Source organism: Papio anubis, chromosome 1 (assembly GCF_008728515.1).
Source record: "Papio anubis isolate 15944 chromosome 1, Panubis1.0, whole genome shotgun sequence".
NCBI classification, from domain to species: Eukaryota; Metazoa; Chordata; class Mammalia; order Primates; family Cercopithecidae; genus Papio; species Papio anubis.
In genome coordinates, this window is record NC_044976.1 from 17,577,408 (window position 1) to 17,597,519 (window position 20,112).

General features: G+C 54.3%; 1 protein-coding gene and 1 pseudogene across 5 annotated transcripts in view; both read right to left on the reverse strand.

The window, feature by feature from the left end:
- Positions 1–298: 298 nt before the first annotated feature.
- CAPZB (capping actin protein of muscle Z-line subunit beta) overlaps positions 299–20,112 on the reverse strand; it is a 145,869-nt gene continuing 126,055 nt past the window's right edge. For 3 of the 5 annotated variants that reach the window (XM_003891230.5, XM_009200670.4, XM_009200681.4), the window contains exons 5-10: positions 18,650–18,791; positions 17,549–17,665; positions 6,303–6,368; positions 5,479–5,555; positions 3,937–4,049; positions 306–808 (exon numbers count right to left, since the gene is read on the reverse strand). In XM_003891230.5, coding sequence (XP_003891279.1) covers positions 3,947–4,049; positions 5,479–5,555; positions 6,303–6,368; positions 17,549–17,665; positions 18,650–18,791 — 505 coding nt within the window. In that variant the 3' untranslated portion in view covers positions 306–808; positions 3,937–3,946. Of the gene's footprint in view, positions 809–3,936; positions 4,050–5,478; positions 5,556–6,302; positions 6,369–17,548; positions 17,666–18,649; positions 18,792–20,112 lie in introns of all 5 variants that reach the window. The other 2 variants (XM_003891228.5, XM_003891229.5) reach the window with 1 other exon arrangement.
- LOC103882058 lies at positions 12,196–16,240 on the reverse strand (annotated as a pseudogene).

The window sequence follows — 20,112 nt, forward strand, 5'->3', positions numbered from 1 at the left end:
TTTTTTTTTTTTTTTAAGTATGGAGGCTCAAGTATAAGATGTAGATTTTTTTTCTTAAGCTTTACAAAAAAACAAAATAAAACAAAAACCTCCTTTTGCATTCCATAGAAATTGACAGAAAAGCACCTGGCCGGAAGAGCGGAACGGTCGGCGGCCCCCCCCAGCCCCCACCCCACGGCCTCCGTGGGACGGGCGAGTCTGTGCAGGACGGCACCGAGGGCCACCTCTGCTCCCAGAGCTGTCCCCTGTCCCCACGACCCCCAACCCCAAGCAACTCCCAAACACACACGGAATAAGATTTCCAGTTTTTCTTCTCTCTTTCACACACCACAGTTAGTTCATAAAATTTTTTTGTTTTACATTTTTTACACCAATGTAACAAAAAGGTGGGAGGGAAGGGAGGCTGGCAGACAGTGGATTTTATGCCTATAAATGGGGGGACGGGGAGGAAGACAGGGGGCCTGGGTGAACAAAAACCACATGGTCTCTATGGAAATGTGGAGAGAGCTGAGAGCGAGGTGTGGCGGAAGCAGGCTCGGAGCCGGAGGAGGGTGGCTATCGGCTTTATTCTCAGGGAGAGATGGCGCTGTGCAGTCAATGATGCAGCTGTTATGTGACCTGTCGGGGAGGGAAGGGACGAGGGGAGGGAGCAGAAAACGAGTTTTCTAAGAAAGGAATCTAACGAGTGCACGGCGTGTCTGGTTAGCATGAAGCAGAGGTTTAGCATTGCTGCTTTCTCTTCAAAGCCTCCACCAGGTCATTCTTCAGAGCTTCTTGTTTTGATTTGTCTGCAAAAGTCTGCACAGACCTGCAAGGGAGGAAAGGCGTTATCAGCAGATTGAACAGGGATTGGTGAGGCGGTGGGGGCCTGGGGGCCACCATGCCAGTGCCTGGCTGGTTTGCTGCATGGACCCACCTCCCGGGGTGAGGCTCTGGGTCACTGGGCTGGGCATCTGCCCCTCTCAAAGAGGGGTGAAGGGGCACATGGCCGAGACCTGCACCCTCTGCACCTTGCCAGGCCCTGGGGGGGTGGCATATGCCTTACATGGACAGGTGCTCATCTCTGCCCCTGGCCGCCGGTGACCCGGCCATAGTCACTAGAACCCTAAGTTCACTCCTCTGTGTGTAGATCCCCATGTCACCCTAAGCCACAAGGTGGCTTCTGGGCTTCCAAGCACAATGGAACAAAGTTCCTCTGCTTCAGAACAGCTACCCGGGGTTGCTGGCTGGGGACTCAGGCCAGGGGCTAAGATGTGAGGGCTCTGGCGCCATGCGGGTTCCTCTAGAAAAGCTTCCCCCTTGCCCAGGCCCTGCCCAGCAGAAGAGCCTCATTCCTCACCCCACAAGTGCAAGGTGCAGCGTTCTCCCAGCCCTGGCAGTGGGTAGGAACCAGTGTCTCTGTTTCTGAGCACACCGTGTTCAAGGCTCACGCAGCAGGTGCTTCAGGCCTCTGCTGTGAGTACCACCCGCTGTTAACTTGGCCCAGAAAACCCCTCAGCCTGGACTGCAAAGGGCGGCACAGGAGAGCCAAGTGCCCCCGGGATCCCTGCTGTCAAATTCTGGATTTGTGGGGAAACGTTCAAGGTGACTGCATTCACGTATGTGTGGGGACACTCATCAACAAAGCCAGAAACAATGAAGGCTTGTGGAGATTTCGTAGTCTACAAAACACCTTTCACATATATTATCTCATTTAATTCTTACGGGCATCCTGGGGTAGTCTCAACTATCAACCCAGCCAGATGTGGTGGCTCAAGCCTATAATCCCAGCACTTTGGAAGGCCAAGGCGGGAGGATCATTTAAGGCCGGGAGTTCGAGACCAGCCTGGGCAACACAGTGAGACCCCATCTCTACTACAACAACAAAAAAGAGCAAAGTCAAGGCTTTAAAAAAAAAAAAAAAAAAAAAAGCTATCAATCCAATTTACAGATCCGGAAACTGAGGCCCAGAGGAATGCCCGCTAGCAATTCTTTGATCATTTTGTCAAATTTAGCCAACATATTGGTTAGGCAATGACTTCCTAAAAGTGGGTTTTATAACAGTTTAGAAGCAGTGGAAGGAGTGGGTAGAGGGCTGCCCAAGAGTGCTACGGAGGGTGCACTCAGCTGGACTCTCACGTTTGATTCACACCAGCCATGGGAAGGAAGAATCAGAAAAATCAGTCCCCAAATGCAAAAATGGGTAAATAGAAGTGAAGCAGGGCCCAGGAGAAGCAACAGCACCCAGATTGAGTTCCGGCTACTGAATCCCTACAAGTCACAGGAAGAGCCCTCAAAATACTCAGCAGGTGCCATAGACAAGACCTGGAAGCAAGCTGCATACAACTGAGAAAACTCCCAGGAGAAACGCGGACATTTGGTTCATGCTGGGGAACTACACGTTTCTGAATATCTTCCCAGGACTGTCCCTGGCTCTGCGGCGGCCAAAGGCATCAGCCCTCACGACCCTCAGGCTCCAAATCTCAGCCGATTCCCCAGGGGCTTCTTGCCAAGCTCACAGCGGGAGGTCAACATGGCCAGCAGGAGATGCGGTGGGCAAAGCAGCAGCGCACAAGACCCCTAGGCTGGGTGGTCACTGGCTCTTCTGGGAAGGAAGAGCCAAGCCCATCAGGTCTTGGCTGGACTGCACAAAGGAGAAAGTTCCAGAGCCAGAATCAAGTTAGACACAGGAAGTTAGAAGTGAAATGGTGGAAGGCGGAAGGAGCAGGGGGCTCATTTAAGGGACAGAGCTTGGGAAGGTCACGGCCAAGCACCCTCGAATCAGCGCTTGGAGACAGAGCTCGCCTCTGTGGGAGGGAGGAGTCGTCCTGAGCAGACCTGGCTGTCAGGGTTTCTACGCCAGGACGCCCCCAGTGGGTGGCCAGGTAACTGCACCATCACAGTGTACCTTAAACAGGGTTTTTTCTCAGTGCCACGATGGAAATGCCTGATGGCCCCACTGTGAGGCTGACCGGAGTCTTCGGCCTTAGTTGGCACACACAGACTAGACTGGTGCACTTAAGTCCCACGGCCTCGGAAAAGCAGCTCCGCCCGGTTTTCTAAGTGCCTGACCCCCACCTCCACCTTGGAAAGCCTGCTGCACCCATTCTGGGGTGGGCCTTCAGTGTGGAGCCCCTGGACCTGGACTCTGCAGCCCCAGCTGGCAGGGTTCCAAATGCCTTCTTTTACAGACAAGTTTCCCTCCTGCTCTCCAGGGATGCTGCCTCCTTCCCTACATCTGGATCTGTCACAAGCTCAAGTCATGGTTCTTGGCCATTACCAACAAGCAAGACTATTTTCCTTTCCATCCGCGGAACCTGTTTAAAGGAACAGCTGCAGCTCGTTAGGGGCGGAAGGTTATGCTGGTTGAGGCCGAGTCTGCACTGGGCGTCCAGGCAGCTCCAGCAGAGCATCGGGGCCGGCCGGGGTGGAGTCCAGCCCTGACTCTGCCCTCCAACCCCAGAGACTCAGAGATCAGAGCGTGAGGTCACCCCTTCCAAGCCAACTAGCCCTGGACAGCCAGTGTACCGCTGAGCAGGGGCTTATTTGGCTTCTGGGATCCCTGCACCAGCATCCGAGGCTCCTCTGAAGCATGGGGAGTGGACGGCACGCAGACCCCTGCCCTGGGGACAGTCAGGCCGGTGCACACAAGGGGCTGCTGCTGGAGAGGCAGCATCCGTCCCTTGGCCTGGGCTTTTTCACAAGCAAAAGCCAAAAAATCAGCCGTCTTCCCCACACCCAACCTCCGCCCAGAGTGGAAAGCGCACACACGTGATAGGTGCCGTGTTACACGGGGCCGCGGCTACACGGGAATGCGGCTGCGCACCGGCCGGGAGCACACGTGGGGGTTAGTGGTGTTTTAAATGGCCGCGCAGCAGCAGCCGGACCGGCAGGGTCTCGGCGGGTTGGTGAGTCCTGTTTTAGTGGGGAGGGTCTCGCGGCTCTCAGGCAGGGTACCTGGATCGGCTTAATTATCAGGCTGGATGTAGATCTGGCGCTGGGTCAGCACTTGAGAGAGCTCCCTCTGCAACTGCTTAAACTTTTGGTTGTCAGGGATAGCATCAATAGATCTACAGAGAGTGTTCAAGATGAGTGGAGTGGGAGGGAAGAGAACCACGAGAAGCCAGGAACGCAGGGGGCCACAGCTGAGGAGGAAATTCAGGGAGACCCACGAGGCGGAAGGGGGGTGCCGCGGCGGCTCTGGGCTGTAGAGTGGTATCACCGCTGCAGAGGCCCACGCTGGCGGTGGCCGTGGTTTTCAGGGGCTCGCCACCACCACCCATAGGCTCTTCCGCTTCTCTCCCCCACTTCCCAGCCACTGCCTGGGGACTGTGTATGTTGGCTGGGCGGGAAAGTGCGCTTGGTGTATTGGGCAGTGGCTGCAGGTGGCAGGCCTAACACCAGGGACCACTGGGCTCTGACCCTGTCACAGGTCATGAAGACCAAACCTCCCCCAGGTGGGCAGGAGATCAGAAGACCAGGGTCCAAAGAGGAGGACTCCTCTGTTTTAAAACTGTAAAGCAGGCGACTGAAATCTGTCACCCACCCCAGTCCATGAGCTGGTGCAGCAACAGAACTGCAACCTGCCTCTCCTCTGGGCTGGGCTGTGAGAGCTACGTCACGGCAGTGGGTGAGAGGGCTGGCTGCTAAGGGCATAGCATGGCCCGACTCACATGGTGCTGCTGGACTGCAGAGCGTGTTCTAGATTCACCATCTCAGCCGACCCTGCCTCCTCCATCGGACAAGGGCCTCTTCGAGGAGTGCCAGAGGCCACACAGCTCAGGATGACAGAGCTTAGGGGAGATCCCAGCCTCCTGACTCCAAGGCCAGTGCTCACTCCACAGCTGTCTACTGCCCCCAGCTGGGCTCTGGCCTCATGTCAGAGGCCTGCCTCCTACTCTGTCCATCATGGACCTGGAGGGTCCAGAGAGCCCCCAGCTTTTGTTCAGGCTGACACTGCAGAGACGAGGGCACGAGGTGGGTGGGACGGTGCAGGACATTGGCCACTGGTAGCAGAGCCCTGGCAGAGGACGTCAGAGAGGCGGGGGGCCCCCTGAGAAGGCCCGGGCTGAGGGCCCTGCCTGCACATTGTGCTCTGCTGTCTCGGAAAGCAGGCCAGCCAGAGGCGGCCGGGCTGCCTGGGATGTAGTGTCAAGGCTCCCCTAGGCCCAGGCTGGAGGGGCTGGGCAGATTTTTGAGTGGGGACTGACAAACTGCAGGGCTGAGGAGGCTCTGGGGGCAAGGGTACCAATGGCTGCTAGGGTGAACGTGCCCCAGAAAACAAACGGTACAGGTAGGGACCGACAGCTGCTACTGAGAGTGCAGATGACACACCAGGACTTTACTTTCCAAAATCACCATAATGATCATCCTAGAAGAGGGGCACTGCAGCCTGAAAATGAGAAAACCGAGGCCCAAGACCACACAGCTAGTAACTGGCAGAGCCAGGGTTCAAACCCCTCTTTCTGCTTCTAAAGCGTGTGCTTTCTGGTACATTACCTCAGCCCATTGACGATATCCTTTGTTTTTCCAAAGTAGATCTCGTTCAGCGTACTTCTGATTTTATTTTCCATGTCCTGGAAGGGAGGTTGGTCAGCGCCTTGGCAAACGGTCAGGAACCCTGAGGCCAACGCCCTCTCTCCACCCGCCAGCCCTGCAGTCCCCCCTGTGGCCACTGGAGGGCAGCACACACCTGCTCTGGGACACGGGTGAGCGAGCTCCAGGCTGCCAAGACCCCACCTGCCATCTGTGCTCCAGGCGCCTTCCCGTCCTCAGGAAGGGAGGAAGCCAGTACCCAGGTATTGGCGGCCAACTCTGCCCATGCCTGGGAGCTGGTCTAAACCACATCACCGCCCCTCAGACTCCCCACTAATTTTGTGAACAATTCTGTGAAACCGGAGAGCACCTCCCTGCCTTCCCAAACAACGTGGTGACAGGAGGGCCAAGGCAGCCGCAACTGAAGCCACGCCAGGGCCCACTGGCATTTCTGGGATCTGCTTCCTCTCCCAGCGCAGGGCCCTGTTCACACCCAGGCGATCAGGGGAGACAAGACCTAGTGCGCCCCAGAGCCAGCGCCTGAGCAGAGTCTTCTGGGAGCCCGGGTCGGGGGGTGGAGCAGGAGGTGGCCCTGAAGCCACAGCCTGCTGGCATCCAAATCAGAGGCTCCGAAAATATGAGGCCAGGGCAAAATCCAAGCAGCGCTCTGCCGGCTGCTGTGGAGCTGGGAGAAAGCAGCAGAGAAGGAGGCCAGCACAGCGGTGCCGGGGGTGCAGTGTCACTGCCGTGGGCCAACACAGGAGCCAGCCAGAGCCCCGGCCACTCACCTCTACCAGGCGCCCGATGTTGGCTATGTGTGGGGAGCAGTCACCCACAGTTTCATCTTTCTCCATCTGCAAAAGACAGAAACATTCCAAGTCAGAGAAAGCTGGGGCTTTCTGAGAACGGCAGACAGCCCAGCCCATCTCCACGGTCTGCAAAGAGCCTATTGTTCCCACCGTGGAGCCAGCTGCAGGTATGACAAGGCCACTTTTGCAGCCTGGGAATTGAAGCACAAACCGACTTCAGTTTCAGACCATAAAGAGCCCAGCCGGCAGAAGCCCAGGGCCCCCACTTTCAAGGGAGAAGATTTTGCTGCTGCCCATGGTAGAGCAGGCAGATGCCCAGAGCCACAGCAGGGAGGGCAAAGGCAGAGGCTCTTGACAGACACCGGCTCACCCGAGCCAACTGGAGAAGACTCGCTCAGTTTGTCTTCAGGCCTTTACTGGCAGGCCCAGGCCAGGCCGTCCACCCCAGGTTCAGGGCCTGACACTGCAGGGGAAGCTCCCAGGCTGCTGCTGCGCCCTGACGCTCCCGAATGGTGGCTTTGGGGTGCCATCTGCTGTGGTCTCGCGGGGAGGGACAGACAACCTCTGATGGAGACTCCAGGCCACAAGGATTCAGTGGCTCACCCTAGTCATGCAGGTGGCAATGGCAGAGCCTGGGTCAAACCCTTCCTCGCACCAGGGCCCGTTTGTTCTATTCTGTGAGGGGAGTTTGAGCGAGAGTCTCAATACAGACTGAGGTGCTGAGGGGTGCAGCAGCACTCAAGCCCCATCTCCTCTTCCCACGCCCAGGAAGAACTGGCTCTGACCCAATCATCTCCATTTGGAGGAGGGAGGAAATGGAGGCAGGTTAGGGAAGAAGGAATTTGGCACTTCCCCCCCTCCATTTTTTCGTATCTGAAGCCTTATTTCCCTGACAAGAATATAAATTCTTTAAGGAGAGATGTGCCTGTCTCATAACTCACAGGGTGCCTGGAAGAGTGCTAGGCACATAAATGCTCAATGTTACTACACTGAAAGTAAGAATCTGTAGCTACCATGACCGATGTTGTTGAAATAAAATGTGGAAGCTGAAATAAATAATCAAGAAAGAGGAAGAAAAGAACAGCATCAGAAAGGGTAGAGTTCAAAATGAGTTCAGGCCCATAGAAGAAAAACCAGCAAAAGGCGGGTTCCTCTCTTTGGAACCAGGAGACAGGGTGGAGGCTGGGGGGAGATCCTGTCTCAGAGGGTACGGCTCTGTTGCTTCTCACCTATTTCTACTTTTCCTCATCAGGGAGATCGACTTTCAGGCTGCGAAAGGTGGAACCAACCTGGTTACGGGGGTGAGCAGAGGGCAGGAAAGAACCAAGTCACTTTAAACAACCAGGCTTGCAGGGTCGGGGCAGACCTGACCTGTGACTGCAATCTTTGACACTGGGGGGCGGCAGTGGCCGACCTGACTTTTGTCTATTTTTCTTGTTTTTTTTCTTTTTGAGATGGAGTTTCACTCTTGTTGCCCAGGCTGGAGCGCAATGGCGCAATCTTGGCTCACTGCAACCTCTGCCTCCCGGGTTCAAGTGATTCTCCTGCCACAGCCTCCCCAGTAGCTGGGATTACAGGTGCCCGCCAACACGCCTGGCTTTCCTTTTTTTTTTTGTATTTTTAGTAGAGATGGGGTTTTGCCATGTTGGCCAGGCTGGTCTTGAACTTCTAACCTCAGGTGATACACCTGCCTTGGCCTCCCAAAGTGCTGGGATTATAGGTGTGAGCCACTGCGCCTGGCCGACCCGACTTTTGTCAAAAAAGGAAGAATGGCCTCTGCAAGGAAATGCTAGCTTGAAACTGATCCAGACAACAATTTTTGATGGGATCATTACAATCATCTGCTGGCACATTTTAAAGTCAGAGATGACGAGGAGCCAGCCAGGCTCACTATGAACAAGCCCTGCACGAGAATACTTCTTTTCCTGTTTTGGTGGGGATGCTGGGCTGGAAGAAAACACAACTACTGAAATAGGGTTGCATCCTTCTGGCAAGTTCTCGTCTACCATCCTGCACCTGTGGCTGAGAGGAAGGGGAGGATGGAGCCTGTGCCGATAGGGGTGGGGACCTGGCCACAGTTCCACAGCCCCGTCGCCCACCCCTGCCCACTCCCCTCCACACCTGGTCAGGGTCAGCTCACTGGCAATACCGACCCACCAAAAATAGAACGATTTGTGCACTGCATATATTATGGGGCACCCTGTGGCAGTCTTTGCATGCCCTTGGTCAACTTGTTTGTCCACGACTTAAGTAAAGGCCCGGCTGAGAGAATGACTAGCTTCCTATCGACTGTGTCAAGGATTTAGATGGTCACAGGGTTAATACAGAACCCGGAAACCTAGGCTAGCTACAGAAGAAAACCGAAGCTTAAAGATGCAAGAATCATACAGCACTGTTAGATTCCAACGCCTTTGCTCTTCCTACTTCACCATGCCAGTTAAATGTACCGGGGCAAATTCAAGTCAGATATTTAGGCTCAACGGTGCATTTCATGGAGTACAAAATGGGGAACTGCTGACTTGCAAACAGTTCCTATGAAGAGACTTGCGGTTTTTAGATAATTTCAAGCTTGACAAGGACGAGATGTGGCTACTAGGAAAGCTTTGGTGCAACTTTAAGGTGCATAAATGATAGTATTCCTTGTGCCCAGATAAGGGGAGGCGTTCCCATCCCATCGCATGATGAAGACACTGCAGCTGCCAGGTCCCACCGCTTGCTTGAGAAGGCAGTGGTTCCCCTCTGTTCTGTCCTGGCCTGGCTACATCTGCAGGGCTGGAATCAGTTTAGGGCTTTTTTTTTTTTTTTTTTAAAGAGACGAGGTCTTGCTACGTTGCCCAGGCTGGACAGGAACTCCTGCAATCCCCCACACAGCTGGAACTATAGGCGCGTGCCACTGTATCCTGCTAAGGCACTGGGTTTTAAAAGTTTTGAATGAGTTAGAGTTCATCTGCTTAAAAGGTCTGAACACCCTGACACCAAGAAATGGAAAAGAACTAGGGCTATCCAGGCCTCGGGGGGGCACGGGGGAGATGTGTGTGGGTTAGGGGAGACCCAAGAGAATCTGGCAGGGCTCTGAAGGCCTGCTGTCTTCCAGGGGAACAGATCCAGCCTATGTCGCTGCAGATGGCAGAGGGGGACCGAGCAGTGAGAGAACACCATGCAGATCCAGCCTATGTCGCTGCAGATGGCAGAGGGGGACCGAGCAGTGAGAGAACACCATGGCTCACTGGGCTAGACTCGGTCTGTTCTGATAGAGCTGTCCCTGACAGGCATCTGCTCACAAAGTAATGTGGTCCAGGAGACCGACGAGTCTGAGAAAGCGGATGGCATCTGACAAGGAGGGGGGTCTAGGTGAGGGCAACAGTCCAGAACCTGCTGCCTCCCAAGTCATAACAGTAAATCTCTGCAGAAAAACAGACACCTGATTCTGGCAAGACTGTTTTGCTGAAGGCTAGTGGAAAAGAGGGAGAGAAATGCTAGAAAGACTGGCTTCTCTGCTCCCATCTGTCCTGGCACACTCTGGTGAGTCATCCTGAGGAATCTCGACCCTCAGACTCCAGGGGGTCTCCATAAAACAGGAGTAGTGAGTGCCCATGAACTTGAGACTGACAGTTCTCATTTCGGGTCTAATAAACACGCCACCTGTGGCAGCACTGGAGCGTCTGCTGGAACATCATCTTTATCTGCCACTAGCAAAACCCTGGTGCCAAGATGATGGGGTGGGCTGTCTGCTGAACAGGAGCTGGGGCGCACCCTCAGGAGGGAGGGGGCTCCATCCACCCATCTTCAAAAAGAACTTTGCCTGCCGGCCCCCGGGGACCGTGTGTTCTCCCCGACGTGGAGGTGGTTACTGTGCCCAGGCTCAGGGCTGGGTGGAGTCAGCTCTGCGGGCAGGGAAGCCTGGGGGTCAGATGGAAATGAATGAGGTCCTTCCAGCAAATCAGAGTCTCTCCTCCTCCCCAGCTCCATGTGGACGGCAGCTTCCCGGCCACCCTAGGGAAGGAATGAGGGTTTGGGGCTCACTGTGGGCCCCATTTTAAATGGGCACCAACAGCCCAAAGTGAGGCCTGGGCCGTCGGCAAAGGTCCTGGGTCATCTGGGCAAGTCCAGTCACATCAGCAATTTGGCCTCTTTGTTCCTATCTTTGTGTTTCAGAATCAAGAGCCATCTTCCAACAAACAGGCCAAACCCCATGGCCACCAAAGGTAGAAGAGGTTGGGTGGAGAAGGCTTGCAGTGTGCAGCGCTGTCCCCAGGAGCAGACTTGATTCCCCAGAACACAGGGGGCCTCAGCCCGTGGTCGGGAGGCTGAGCCCACGTAAATGGCCACGCAGGGGCTGGGGAGGGAAGGAGAAAGGCACCTGGGGAGTGAGGGGCACAGGGCTCAGCGCACCCGGCCATATTTCCACAGCCCCCTCACCCACCCCTGCTCACTCCCCTCCACACCTGGTCAGGGTCAGCTCGCTGGCAATACCAACCCACCAAAAATAGAACCATTTGCGCACTGCATATATTATTACATCCTTATAAAAGTGGCTGCCAGAAGGAAAACATTTTTATGTGCTGTGGCTGCACAGATGTTCCACAAGGTGGTTCCAATGGAGTTTGAAGCCAGAGCCTGGCCCGCGTGTCCCCAGCAGGCACCTCTCCCCCTCCCCATGGCCCTAACACAGGCAAGCGTTTGGAAGCCGGAAGCCTTTCCCCCAGAGGGGCTATATTACACCTCCCACTGCCACGCAGCATCTTCTAGCAGGACCCAGAGGGCACGGCCCTAAGGCGTGGGCCCCACTCAACAGCTCTGAGGCCGCCCAGCTCCTGTGCTACAGCCCGAGAGGAAAGGGCCTGGACCAGGCCTCCGTTTCCTTGCCTTCACCTCGCACTAAATAAACAAATGTACACAAAAGGCCTAGAGCGGGGCCTGCCAGAATGGCAGCTCTCGCCGACTGTCAAAGCACAGCTCCATCCCCAGGCCTCTTCTGGCCTCTGGCGTCCTCCTGGTCACCACACTGTGCTGTGGGTCAGAGGCCAGGAGCCGGTGTGCAGCCAGGCCAGACGATGGTGGTCAGACGGCCTCCCAGGGAAAGTTAGGGTTGCCCAGGTTAGGAAAATTTTGAATCTAGAAATTGTACATGTTCTAAAAGTCTCTCCTTGCAAGACATGTGGCAGTAGCAGTAAAAGCTATTGTTTGTATTTTTATTTTTGAGACAGGGTCTAGTTGTGTTGCCCAGGCTGGAGTGCAGTGTTGTTATCACGGCACACTGCAACCTCTGCCTCCCAGGTTCAGGCCATCTGCCCACCTCAGCCTCCTGAGTAGCTGGGACTACAGGTACATGCTGCCTCACCTGGCTAATTTCTGTATTTTTTGTAGAGACGGGGTCTTACTTTGTTGCCCAGGCTGGTCTCAAACTCTTGAGCTCAAGTGATCTGCCCGCCTTGGCCTCCCAGTGTTGGGATTACAGGCATGAGTCACCACGCCTGGCAAAGTTATTATTTATTGAGCATAAAACTGTGTGTAAAAATAGTTTTTTATTTCTACTTTACAATGATCTTTCCTTTATTTTTGAGATGGAGTCTCGCTCTGTCACCCAGGATGGAGTGTAGTGGCGCGATCTCAGCTCACTGCAACCTCTGCCTCCCGGGTTCAAGCGATTCTCCTGCCTTAGCCTCCTGAGTAGCTGGGATTACAGGTGCACGCCACCACGCCCAGCTAATTTTTGTATTTTTAGTAGAGATGGGGTTTCACCATGTTGGTCAGGCTGATCTTGAACTCTTGACCTCATGATCCACTTGCCTCGTGATATACCTGCCTCAGCCTCCCAAAGTGCTGAGATTACAGGCATGAGCCACTGCACCCAATTTTTTTTTTTAAATAAAATTTGTTTATTATGTTTTTTAGAGATAGGGTCTTGCTCTGCTGTCCAGGCTGGAAAGCAACGGTGCAATCATAGCTCACTATAACCTCAAACTCCTGGGCTCAAGTGATCCTCCCATCTCTGCCTCCCAAGAAGCTGGGACCACAGGTGCCGCCCCACCGGGATAACTTTTTGGTTTATTGGGAGGGGGGAAGGGGTGGGGAGCAGGGCAACTGTTGTCCAGGTTGATCTCGAACCCGGAGCCAAGCAATCTTCTTGTCTCAGCCTCTCAAAGTGCTGGAACTATTATCTTTGAAAATGAGCACTATCAACACTGAGCTTCAAAGAGGAGGAGGTCTGTCTAGGCCACAGAGCTGGAAAGTTCCCGGGTTAGGATCCGAACCAAGGTCTGGGTGATCCTGAAACCTGCTTCCTTTTATGAGATCTCTCTGCTGGCTCAATTTCATCTACATCTTTTACCAGAAAACTGAAGGACAAACCACAATCCAGGGCTCAGAAAACCTGAGCAGGGTCCATCCCTGCCTCAGCCACCTCCTGCCAGGGATCTCCAGTCCCTTCCTCTCCTGTTTCCGTCCTTCACAGCATGGGATGGTTGTGGGGAGCCTGTCTCAGGCCAGCTTTCCTTCTCAGCCAGGCGCTGGTCACTCCACCCCAGGTCATCTGACAAAAACCCAGCCGCCCCTCGAAGCTGTGCTGCTCAAGCATCTCCACCCCCGAACCCAGGCAACCCCACGGGACACGAGGAGCATGTGTGCAGCTGCAGCCAGGCCTCCCCAGCGAGCGTGCACTCCTGGAACTGCCAAGCTGGGCCCAGCCCACCCTTTGTTCCCTGCATCTGGAAGGGCAATGGGCTTCTTCCCTGTGACAGAAATATACTGCCTGGCCTAACTGCCAAACACGAGTCAAAGAGCATGTTCCTGCTAGGATACACAGGCAAGTGCCTCTGCCGGGGTTTTACTGCCTCAAGATATATTGGGGGTGTCTACTGCTGAGTGGGGAGAGAGGGCTCACTAGCCAATGACCCGCCTGATCTCCCCACTCAACAAAACATTCCACCTTCATTTCTAAATATTTAGAAGCTGAGAAAATATCAAACGAACATCTGCAGGCCCTTCCCCGGATGGGAAACCTTGGATCTCTTTCCAGAGATTTACAGTTTCGCCTCTTTCCCACGTCTCTGCTGTCACACAGAAGAAGTGACCTCTCAGTACAACTTCCTCTGCAACCTTTTGGAACTGGGGGCTTGCAACCTTTTTTCACTTGCTCTACAACCCTCCCACGGGGGCCCACGTGGCAGTGTGCTAGCGGGTACCTTCTGCCCGCCTTTCCTCACACGCATCCGCAAGTCTTGGCAGGAAGGTACGATCTGGCTGGCTTGCGGCTCACCTTCTCTCCGACAGTCCCACTGCCGCGGGAATCTGCTAGAAGACTAGCTATTTACCTTGTCTTCCAGTTGACGTCCCTGAGAAACATCTTTTGGTGGTTGGAGGTGGGAGAAATAAAAGGTAAAATGACGGAGGCAGGGCTGGGTGGAGGGAGCACCGCCTGGTCTGGCTGTGGTCTGGCTGGCGGGCAGGCGCAGCTCAGGCCCTCCACCTCTGTCACACGTGCCCAGGAGAGTGGCGCTCTGCCCCGGTCACTGGCCTACCATCAGCCACCTACACTGGGATATGAATGGGCCCAGGGTATACCCTCATGTGCCCACGGAAGGGACCCCTGTGAGATGCCAGCAAGCCGAAGCTGGCGGCCTTCTCCAGATGGGCCGTGGGAAACAGGAAGACGAGGGTGCCCCTAGGACCACACACACGGAAGGGCAGCTACTGCTGCCAGGGTGAGGCAGGCTGGGCCACAGGACCCTGGGAAAGCTGGGGACCCATGGGGCCTTGCTGAGGGTGCTGATGCTGGCTGGGATGGCTCTTGGGGCTAGGGCCTGGCACTGTGGGCCTGGGGAGATGGCTCCAAAACCAAGCAGCCTTCCTTCCTGACATGTGGGGCAAGGGCATGTGAGCGTGGGTGACCTGGATGAGGCCAAGTTTCCAGAGGAAAAACTCAGGTCCAGGTTGCTGTGAGGACTGTGTAAGGAGGAACTCGAGTGAGGGGGCTCTCATCTGACGCCTGTCTCACATCTTGGTCGTCCAGCCCCTGCCCACTCCACTCCAGAATGCCTCCCAGCCTGCCCTTCTTCCCCTGCCCTTCTCTGTTTCCGCCCTTGCCACCTCCTGCCTCAGATGGACGCTAGCTTCTTCACTGACCTCTCTGCTGCAGGGCTGTCCCCTCCAACCCTCCCAGGGTTGTCTGATCCAGGCCCTTGTCGTCTCTCTCCTGGATGACTCTAACAGCTTCCCTCTGACCACCCATCCCCCAAGCCCACGGGCAGAACCACCTTCTGGAAACGCAGATCCCATCAGATCACTGGACTCCCTAGAAACCTCAAAGCCCTCCTGACAGCCTCTAGCAGTGAATGCACCCCAGTGGCCAAGTGGCCTCCAACAGGAGACCATCCTGAAAGACAAAGGCACACCTGCAAGAGGGGCCCAGAGGGCAGCACTGCTCAGCACACGCCTAGGGAGCCCTGACCCCATGTGGGGCTCTGCAGGGTTGGTCCCGCTTGCTTCTGAGGCCACAGGTCCACTGCAGCTGCCCACGCCGGCTGCTGAGACAGTGTGCCGTCTACACCGAGCTGACTGCTCCATGCACTTCCATCTGACAGCTTATTTAGCAGTCGCCGAATGGCAGGCACAGAGGATGAATCGAGACCACAACAGCTGTGGTGTGGTAGAAAGTAGCATATTTTTTTTCTCACCAAGCAAATGTGGGTTCACATCCTGGCTTTGCTTCTTACTGGTTAAGTTATATGGGCATATTATTTAAGTTTGAACCTCAGTTTCCTCACCTGTTAAACGAGAATAACCTGACCTTGGTCACGATCTAATCCAAGGGGACAGCTTGCAAACCATGCGTGTTCATGCTACCACCGATCCGCTCACCTCTCCCGGAACCCTTCGCCTCCCACCCAAGCAAGCACAGGCATTCTTCCAAGGCTCCTCTGGGACCCGTAGCCAAGTTCTGCAACCCTCACTTCCCCTGTTTGCTCAGAAGCTGTGCATCATTAACTTAGATTTGTCTACCTCGTTGCAATCCCTCCCCCTTCTGCAGTTACTTACATTGGAACCCAGCCCCAGCTTTAATGCACCTCAAATGAATGATGTGATCAGCCGTTAGAATGATGGCAGAGCATGAATTTCCTCATTAAAGCCCCTAGAGCAAAAGGCAATGCAAACAAGGTCCGAAGCCCTGGCCAAGGTGTGCTGAGGACAGGCACTCATCAGGCCTGGGTTGAGCTTGGCAGGAGACACTGCTCACGGCAAGCCGGAACCAGACTCTGGCCATGGGCTGACAGCTTTGATTTAAACTATTAGGAAGGCTGAGGATTAAATATTTGTCCAGGTCACTGTAAACCGGGTGGAATTATCAACAGCCTGGAGTGGTAAGTGATGCAGGAAGCAGTCTCTGGATACAGATTCAGGATTTTCCACCCACTCCCCAGGTGGCAGGATGTGGGAGAGTCAGGCTGCAGGGGAGCTGGCTGTCTGGGGATTTGGCTGCTCCTCCCCAGCTAATGGCCCCTGGAAGATAGGAGTCCACTTCCATGCAAAAAGGCTAACCACCACCCCCTCCCCCCCGCACTGTCAGCACTAGTGAGTAGTTCCGGGATGGGACCGCGATATCCCTGCTCAGACGCCAAAAAGAGGACCCCAACATCCCTTCTGGCCTCCAGCCCCTCGGACACAAGAGAGGCAGTGGAGCTTCTATAGGTGGAGGGAGGCTCCCAGGCATGATGGCTGACATTCACCTTGCATCACTATTTTTTAAAAGTATGTAGGTGTTGTTGTAACTAGTAGAATACAAATTCACTTAAAAGATTTACTACACTGGGCTGGATGTGCTGGCTTATGCCTGTAATCCCAGCACTTTGGGAGGCCGAGGTGGGTGGATCACTTGAGGTCAGGAGTTCGAGACCAGCCTGGCCAACGTGGTGAAATCCCACCTCTACTAAAAATACAAAAAAACGAGCTAGACGTGGTGGTACATGCCTGTAGTCCCAGCTACTCGGGAGGCTGAAGCAGGAGAATCGCTTGAACCCGGGAGGCAGAGATTGCAGTGAGCCGAGATCACACCACTATATTCCAGCCTGGGTGACAAAGCGAGACTCCGTCTCAAAAAAAAAAAGATTTACTACACTGATCCTTTCAGTCATATGTTTTCTATCCACAGCTATCGAGAGCATAGTTATCTTACTGAAAGATATCTCTGATGTTAAAAGGAATTCTCACAGTGGAAAGTCAGGGACTACTGGAACTGAGAATGGAAGGGCATCCTCGCAGAAAGTGGCACCCCTCTGAGGCTCCCAAGGCTGTGCCGTTTCTGCCAATACCGACTTCTCCGAAGGCAGAGCGGGGTCCTTGTGAAACCCAGTTGTGCACCTGGTCTATGCTTTCTCTTCCCCCTTTACGCCAAGCATCTTGTGGCCCCACACCAGCACAAGATTAAGGCCTTCTCTTGGGATGGGAATGTAAAGGGTCCTGAACATGGATCCTTACACAAGGTTCTTAAACCCACCTAGATGCTTATGGGAGCATCTAAGGTAGAAGGGGAGGCAAGTTTGCTCAGGGAAGGCAGTACCTTCCAGTCCAAGTCCAAGTTTGCCTTAGACAGAACCTGGGAACAACGTCGTGGAGAAGGGTTGCTAGAGATACCCAAACAAAAGATGGATAAGAGAGAGGTATCCAGTAGGGCACGTCTTAAATTTCAATGTGCACACACATTACCTGGAGAATTTTGTGAAAATAGAGATCCTGATATGCTAGGTCTGGGGGCGCGTCTGACATTTCTGCCTTTCTGACAGGCTCTGTGGTGATGCTGATGCTGGTCCTTGGACTGGGCTGAGGGCAGCAAGGTGCAGACACTCTGAGCTCAGGTAAGCAGCTCCCGGAGAGCTGGCCTGACTGATGAGCTGGGCATGGCCACAGAGAAGGCAAACAGAGCCAAGCACCACTTCTCACAGCACACCATGAGCCGAAGCATGGGGATGTGCGGTGCCCTGAGGAGTAAGGAGGAGCCACGCCAGCACCTGACCTCCCTCAGCAGGAGGCCAGCAGAGTGCCAGCAGCTATGGGCAACCTTGCACAGCCCAGAGAGCTTTCATTTGAAACTGCGAAGCCCTCCTTAGGTGGTGGATTTATAGCTGGCTGAACATGCTTACCCTAGGGCACCTGCTCACTCATCTCTGCAGGTCAGCGCTGAGGCCAGCACCTGTGGGCACTGGCAACTGGCTATGAGCGGGTAACTCTACCTGTCTGGTAAGGCTGCCTCCGAGGTTCATGGTGCCAGAGCCGGATTTGTTGGTCTGCAGCCACAGCATCACCGTGGAGGTCAACTTGTAATGGGCAGTGCGGCCACTGGATTTCTCCTGGAAGGACAAGACAGAGATCTGTTGAGCTGAGGGAGAGCCTGAAGTGGCCCCTTGAATTCAGGGTCATCCTAACATCTCCCTTCCTAGGTCATTATCACAATATTACCTTTTTTTTAATTGGAGACAAAGTCTTGCTCTGTCACCCAGGCTGGAGTGCAGTGGTGTGATCTCAACTCACTGCAGCCTCCACCTCCCAGGTTCAAGCAATTCTCCTGCCTCAGCCTCCCAAGTAGCTAGGATTACAGGCACCTGCCACTAAGCCTGGCTAATTTTCTTTGTGTTTTTGGTAGAGGTGGGGTTTCATCATGTTGGCCAGGCTGATCTTGAACTCCTGACCTCCAGTGATCTGCCTGCCTCAGCCTCCCAAACTGCTGGGATTACAGGCATGAGCCACCGCACCCGGCCTCACAATGTTATCTTTCTTATAAAATCCCAACTGGTTTTTAAAGGGACATTTGTAATTGTGTATTTCTTTTGGGAACTTAATCATCAATGACTACTGCAATCTTTTTTTTTTTTTTTTTTTTGAGATGGAGTCTCGCCCTGTCGCCCAGGCTGGAGTGCAGTGGCCGGATCTCAGCTCACTGCAAGCTCCGCCTCCCGGGTTCACGCCATTCTCCTGCCTCAGCCTCCCGAGTAGCTGGGACTACAGGCGCCCGCCACCTCGCCCAGCTAGTTTTTTGTATTTTTTAGTAGAGACGGGGTTTCACCGTGTTAGCCAGGATGGTCTCGATCTCCTGACCTCATGATCCACCTGTCTCAGCCTCCCAAAGTGCTGGGATTACAGGCTTGAGCCACCGCGCCCGGCGACTACTGCAATCTTGACTTATCTTTATCCAAATGGCTTGGAGGCATTTCTCAGAATGAGGGGTTCAGAGATCACAGCATCCCCCTCACTGCATCTGCTAGAGAGCAGCGCGGCACTGTTTGGTGTGATTCTGTACTTAGTGGCCCCGGCCACCAGCTGCTGGGAGGCGGTACCTGCACTTCTACCACGTGGATGGAATCCCAGCAGCCTTTGATCTTCTTTGATCCATCTCCAGCCTTCTTTATGAGGATCACTCCAGCAAAGCCATGATCCAGATCCCAGAGGTAGACAGATGAGACGCCGCCTTCAAAATACCTGCAGGAAACAGGCCAATGTGCCTGTTAGATGCTAAAGGACAGACCATCAGCCTGGGTCCCAGGCTGTTGCTCAGCAAAGATTCTGGCATTTGGGGTCCTCCCTGCAACAGTTATAGGAGCCGATCCTTGGGTGTGTTCTGATCGTTCTCTGGCTCGGGGAGGGGGTGCAGCATTTTTGGGGGTGTAGTAGGTTTAGGCATCATAAAGATGAACTTGAGTTTGGGCTCTGCCACCTCCCTTAGCTTTGTGGTCTTTGGCTTACTGGACCTCTCTAGGCGTCACATTCCTCCCAGATAAAGAACGCAGCACGAGTGACATCCAGTGACAATCCATGCAGGCCATGACTACTGGAGTGACCACGGTTGTTCAATATTTCTGTCTTTTGGGTTACAAGGCAGATGAGAAAATACAGCAACAAACTCCCTACACGCTGATCCCTCCTGAGCCTGGCAGACCAGGGCTCCAGCTGGTCTTTCGGAGCAACTTCCTACAAAGCGCTAGCCGGAAATGAAGGGCTCAGCTTGAGACAGTGCTTCCTCCTCAAATCCGAGTCAATACAAAAACATCTCTCTCTCTCTTTTTTTTTTTTTTTTTTTTTGAGATGAAGTCTTACTGTATCCCAGGCCAGAGTGCAGTGGCACCATCTCGGCTCACTGCAACCTCCACCTCCCAGGTTCAAACGATTCTCCTGCCTCAGCCTCCTAAGTAGCTGGGATTACAGGTGTGCACCACTGCGCCCGGCTAATTTCTGTATTTTTAGTAGAGATGGGGTTTCGCCATGTTGGCCAGGCTGGTCTCGATCTCCTGACCTCAAGTGATCCACTGCATCTGGCCCAGAAACATTTCTAATTATGATCAAATGGAAGAGGGAATGAAAAGGTTAGATGAGAAATGGGAATCAGTCTGGGATCCCAAACCCAACAGACCCAGGTCAACCACTGTGGCTCGCTGGGGCTGCCGTGAGCAGAGGTGAGGGGTGGAGTCAGCTGATGGGAACTGCAAATGCTGGTGATAACCAGCGAAATCTCATTTCTTGTGGCGAAATCTGTAGCCTCTCCGACCCCAATTAAGCCCCAAAAAGAGAAATCTCATCTCTGCTGATAACCAGTGAAACTGTAAGCAATCGCATCTCTCATGGTGAGCACATCTTTATCAGAAAGTCTGGGGCCTCTCTGACCCCTATTAAGCCCCAAAGCCCTGGTGCGGCAGGCGTATTCTGGGAGCACGCCACCCTCAGCCCCGGACAGCTGGGAAGGTGGGCCCAAGCTTGGGAGTCAGACGGACCCAATGACAGCTCTAGCACGCCCAGCCCCAGCTAT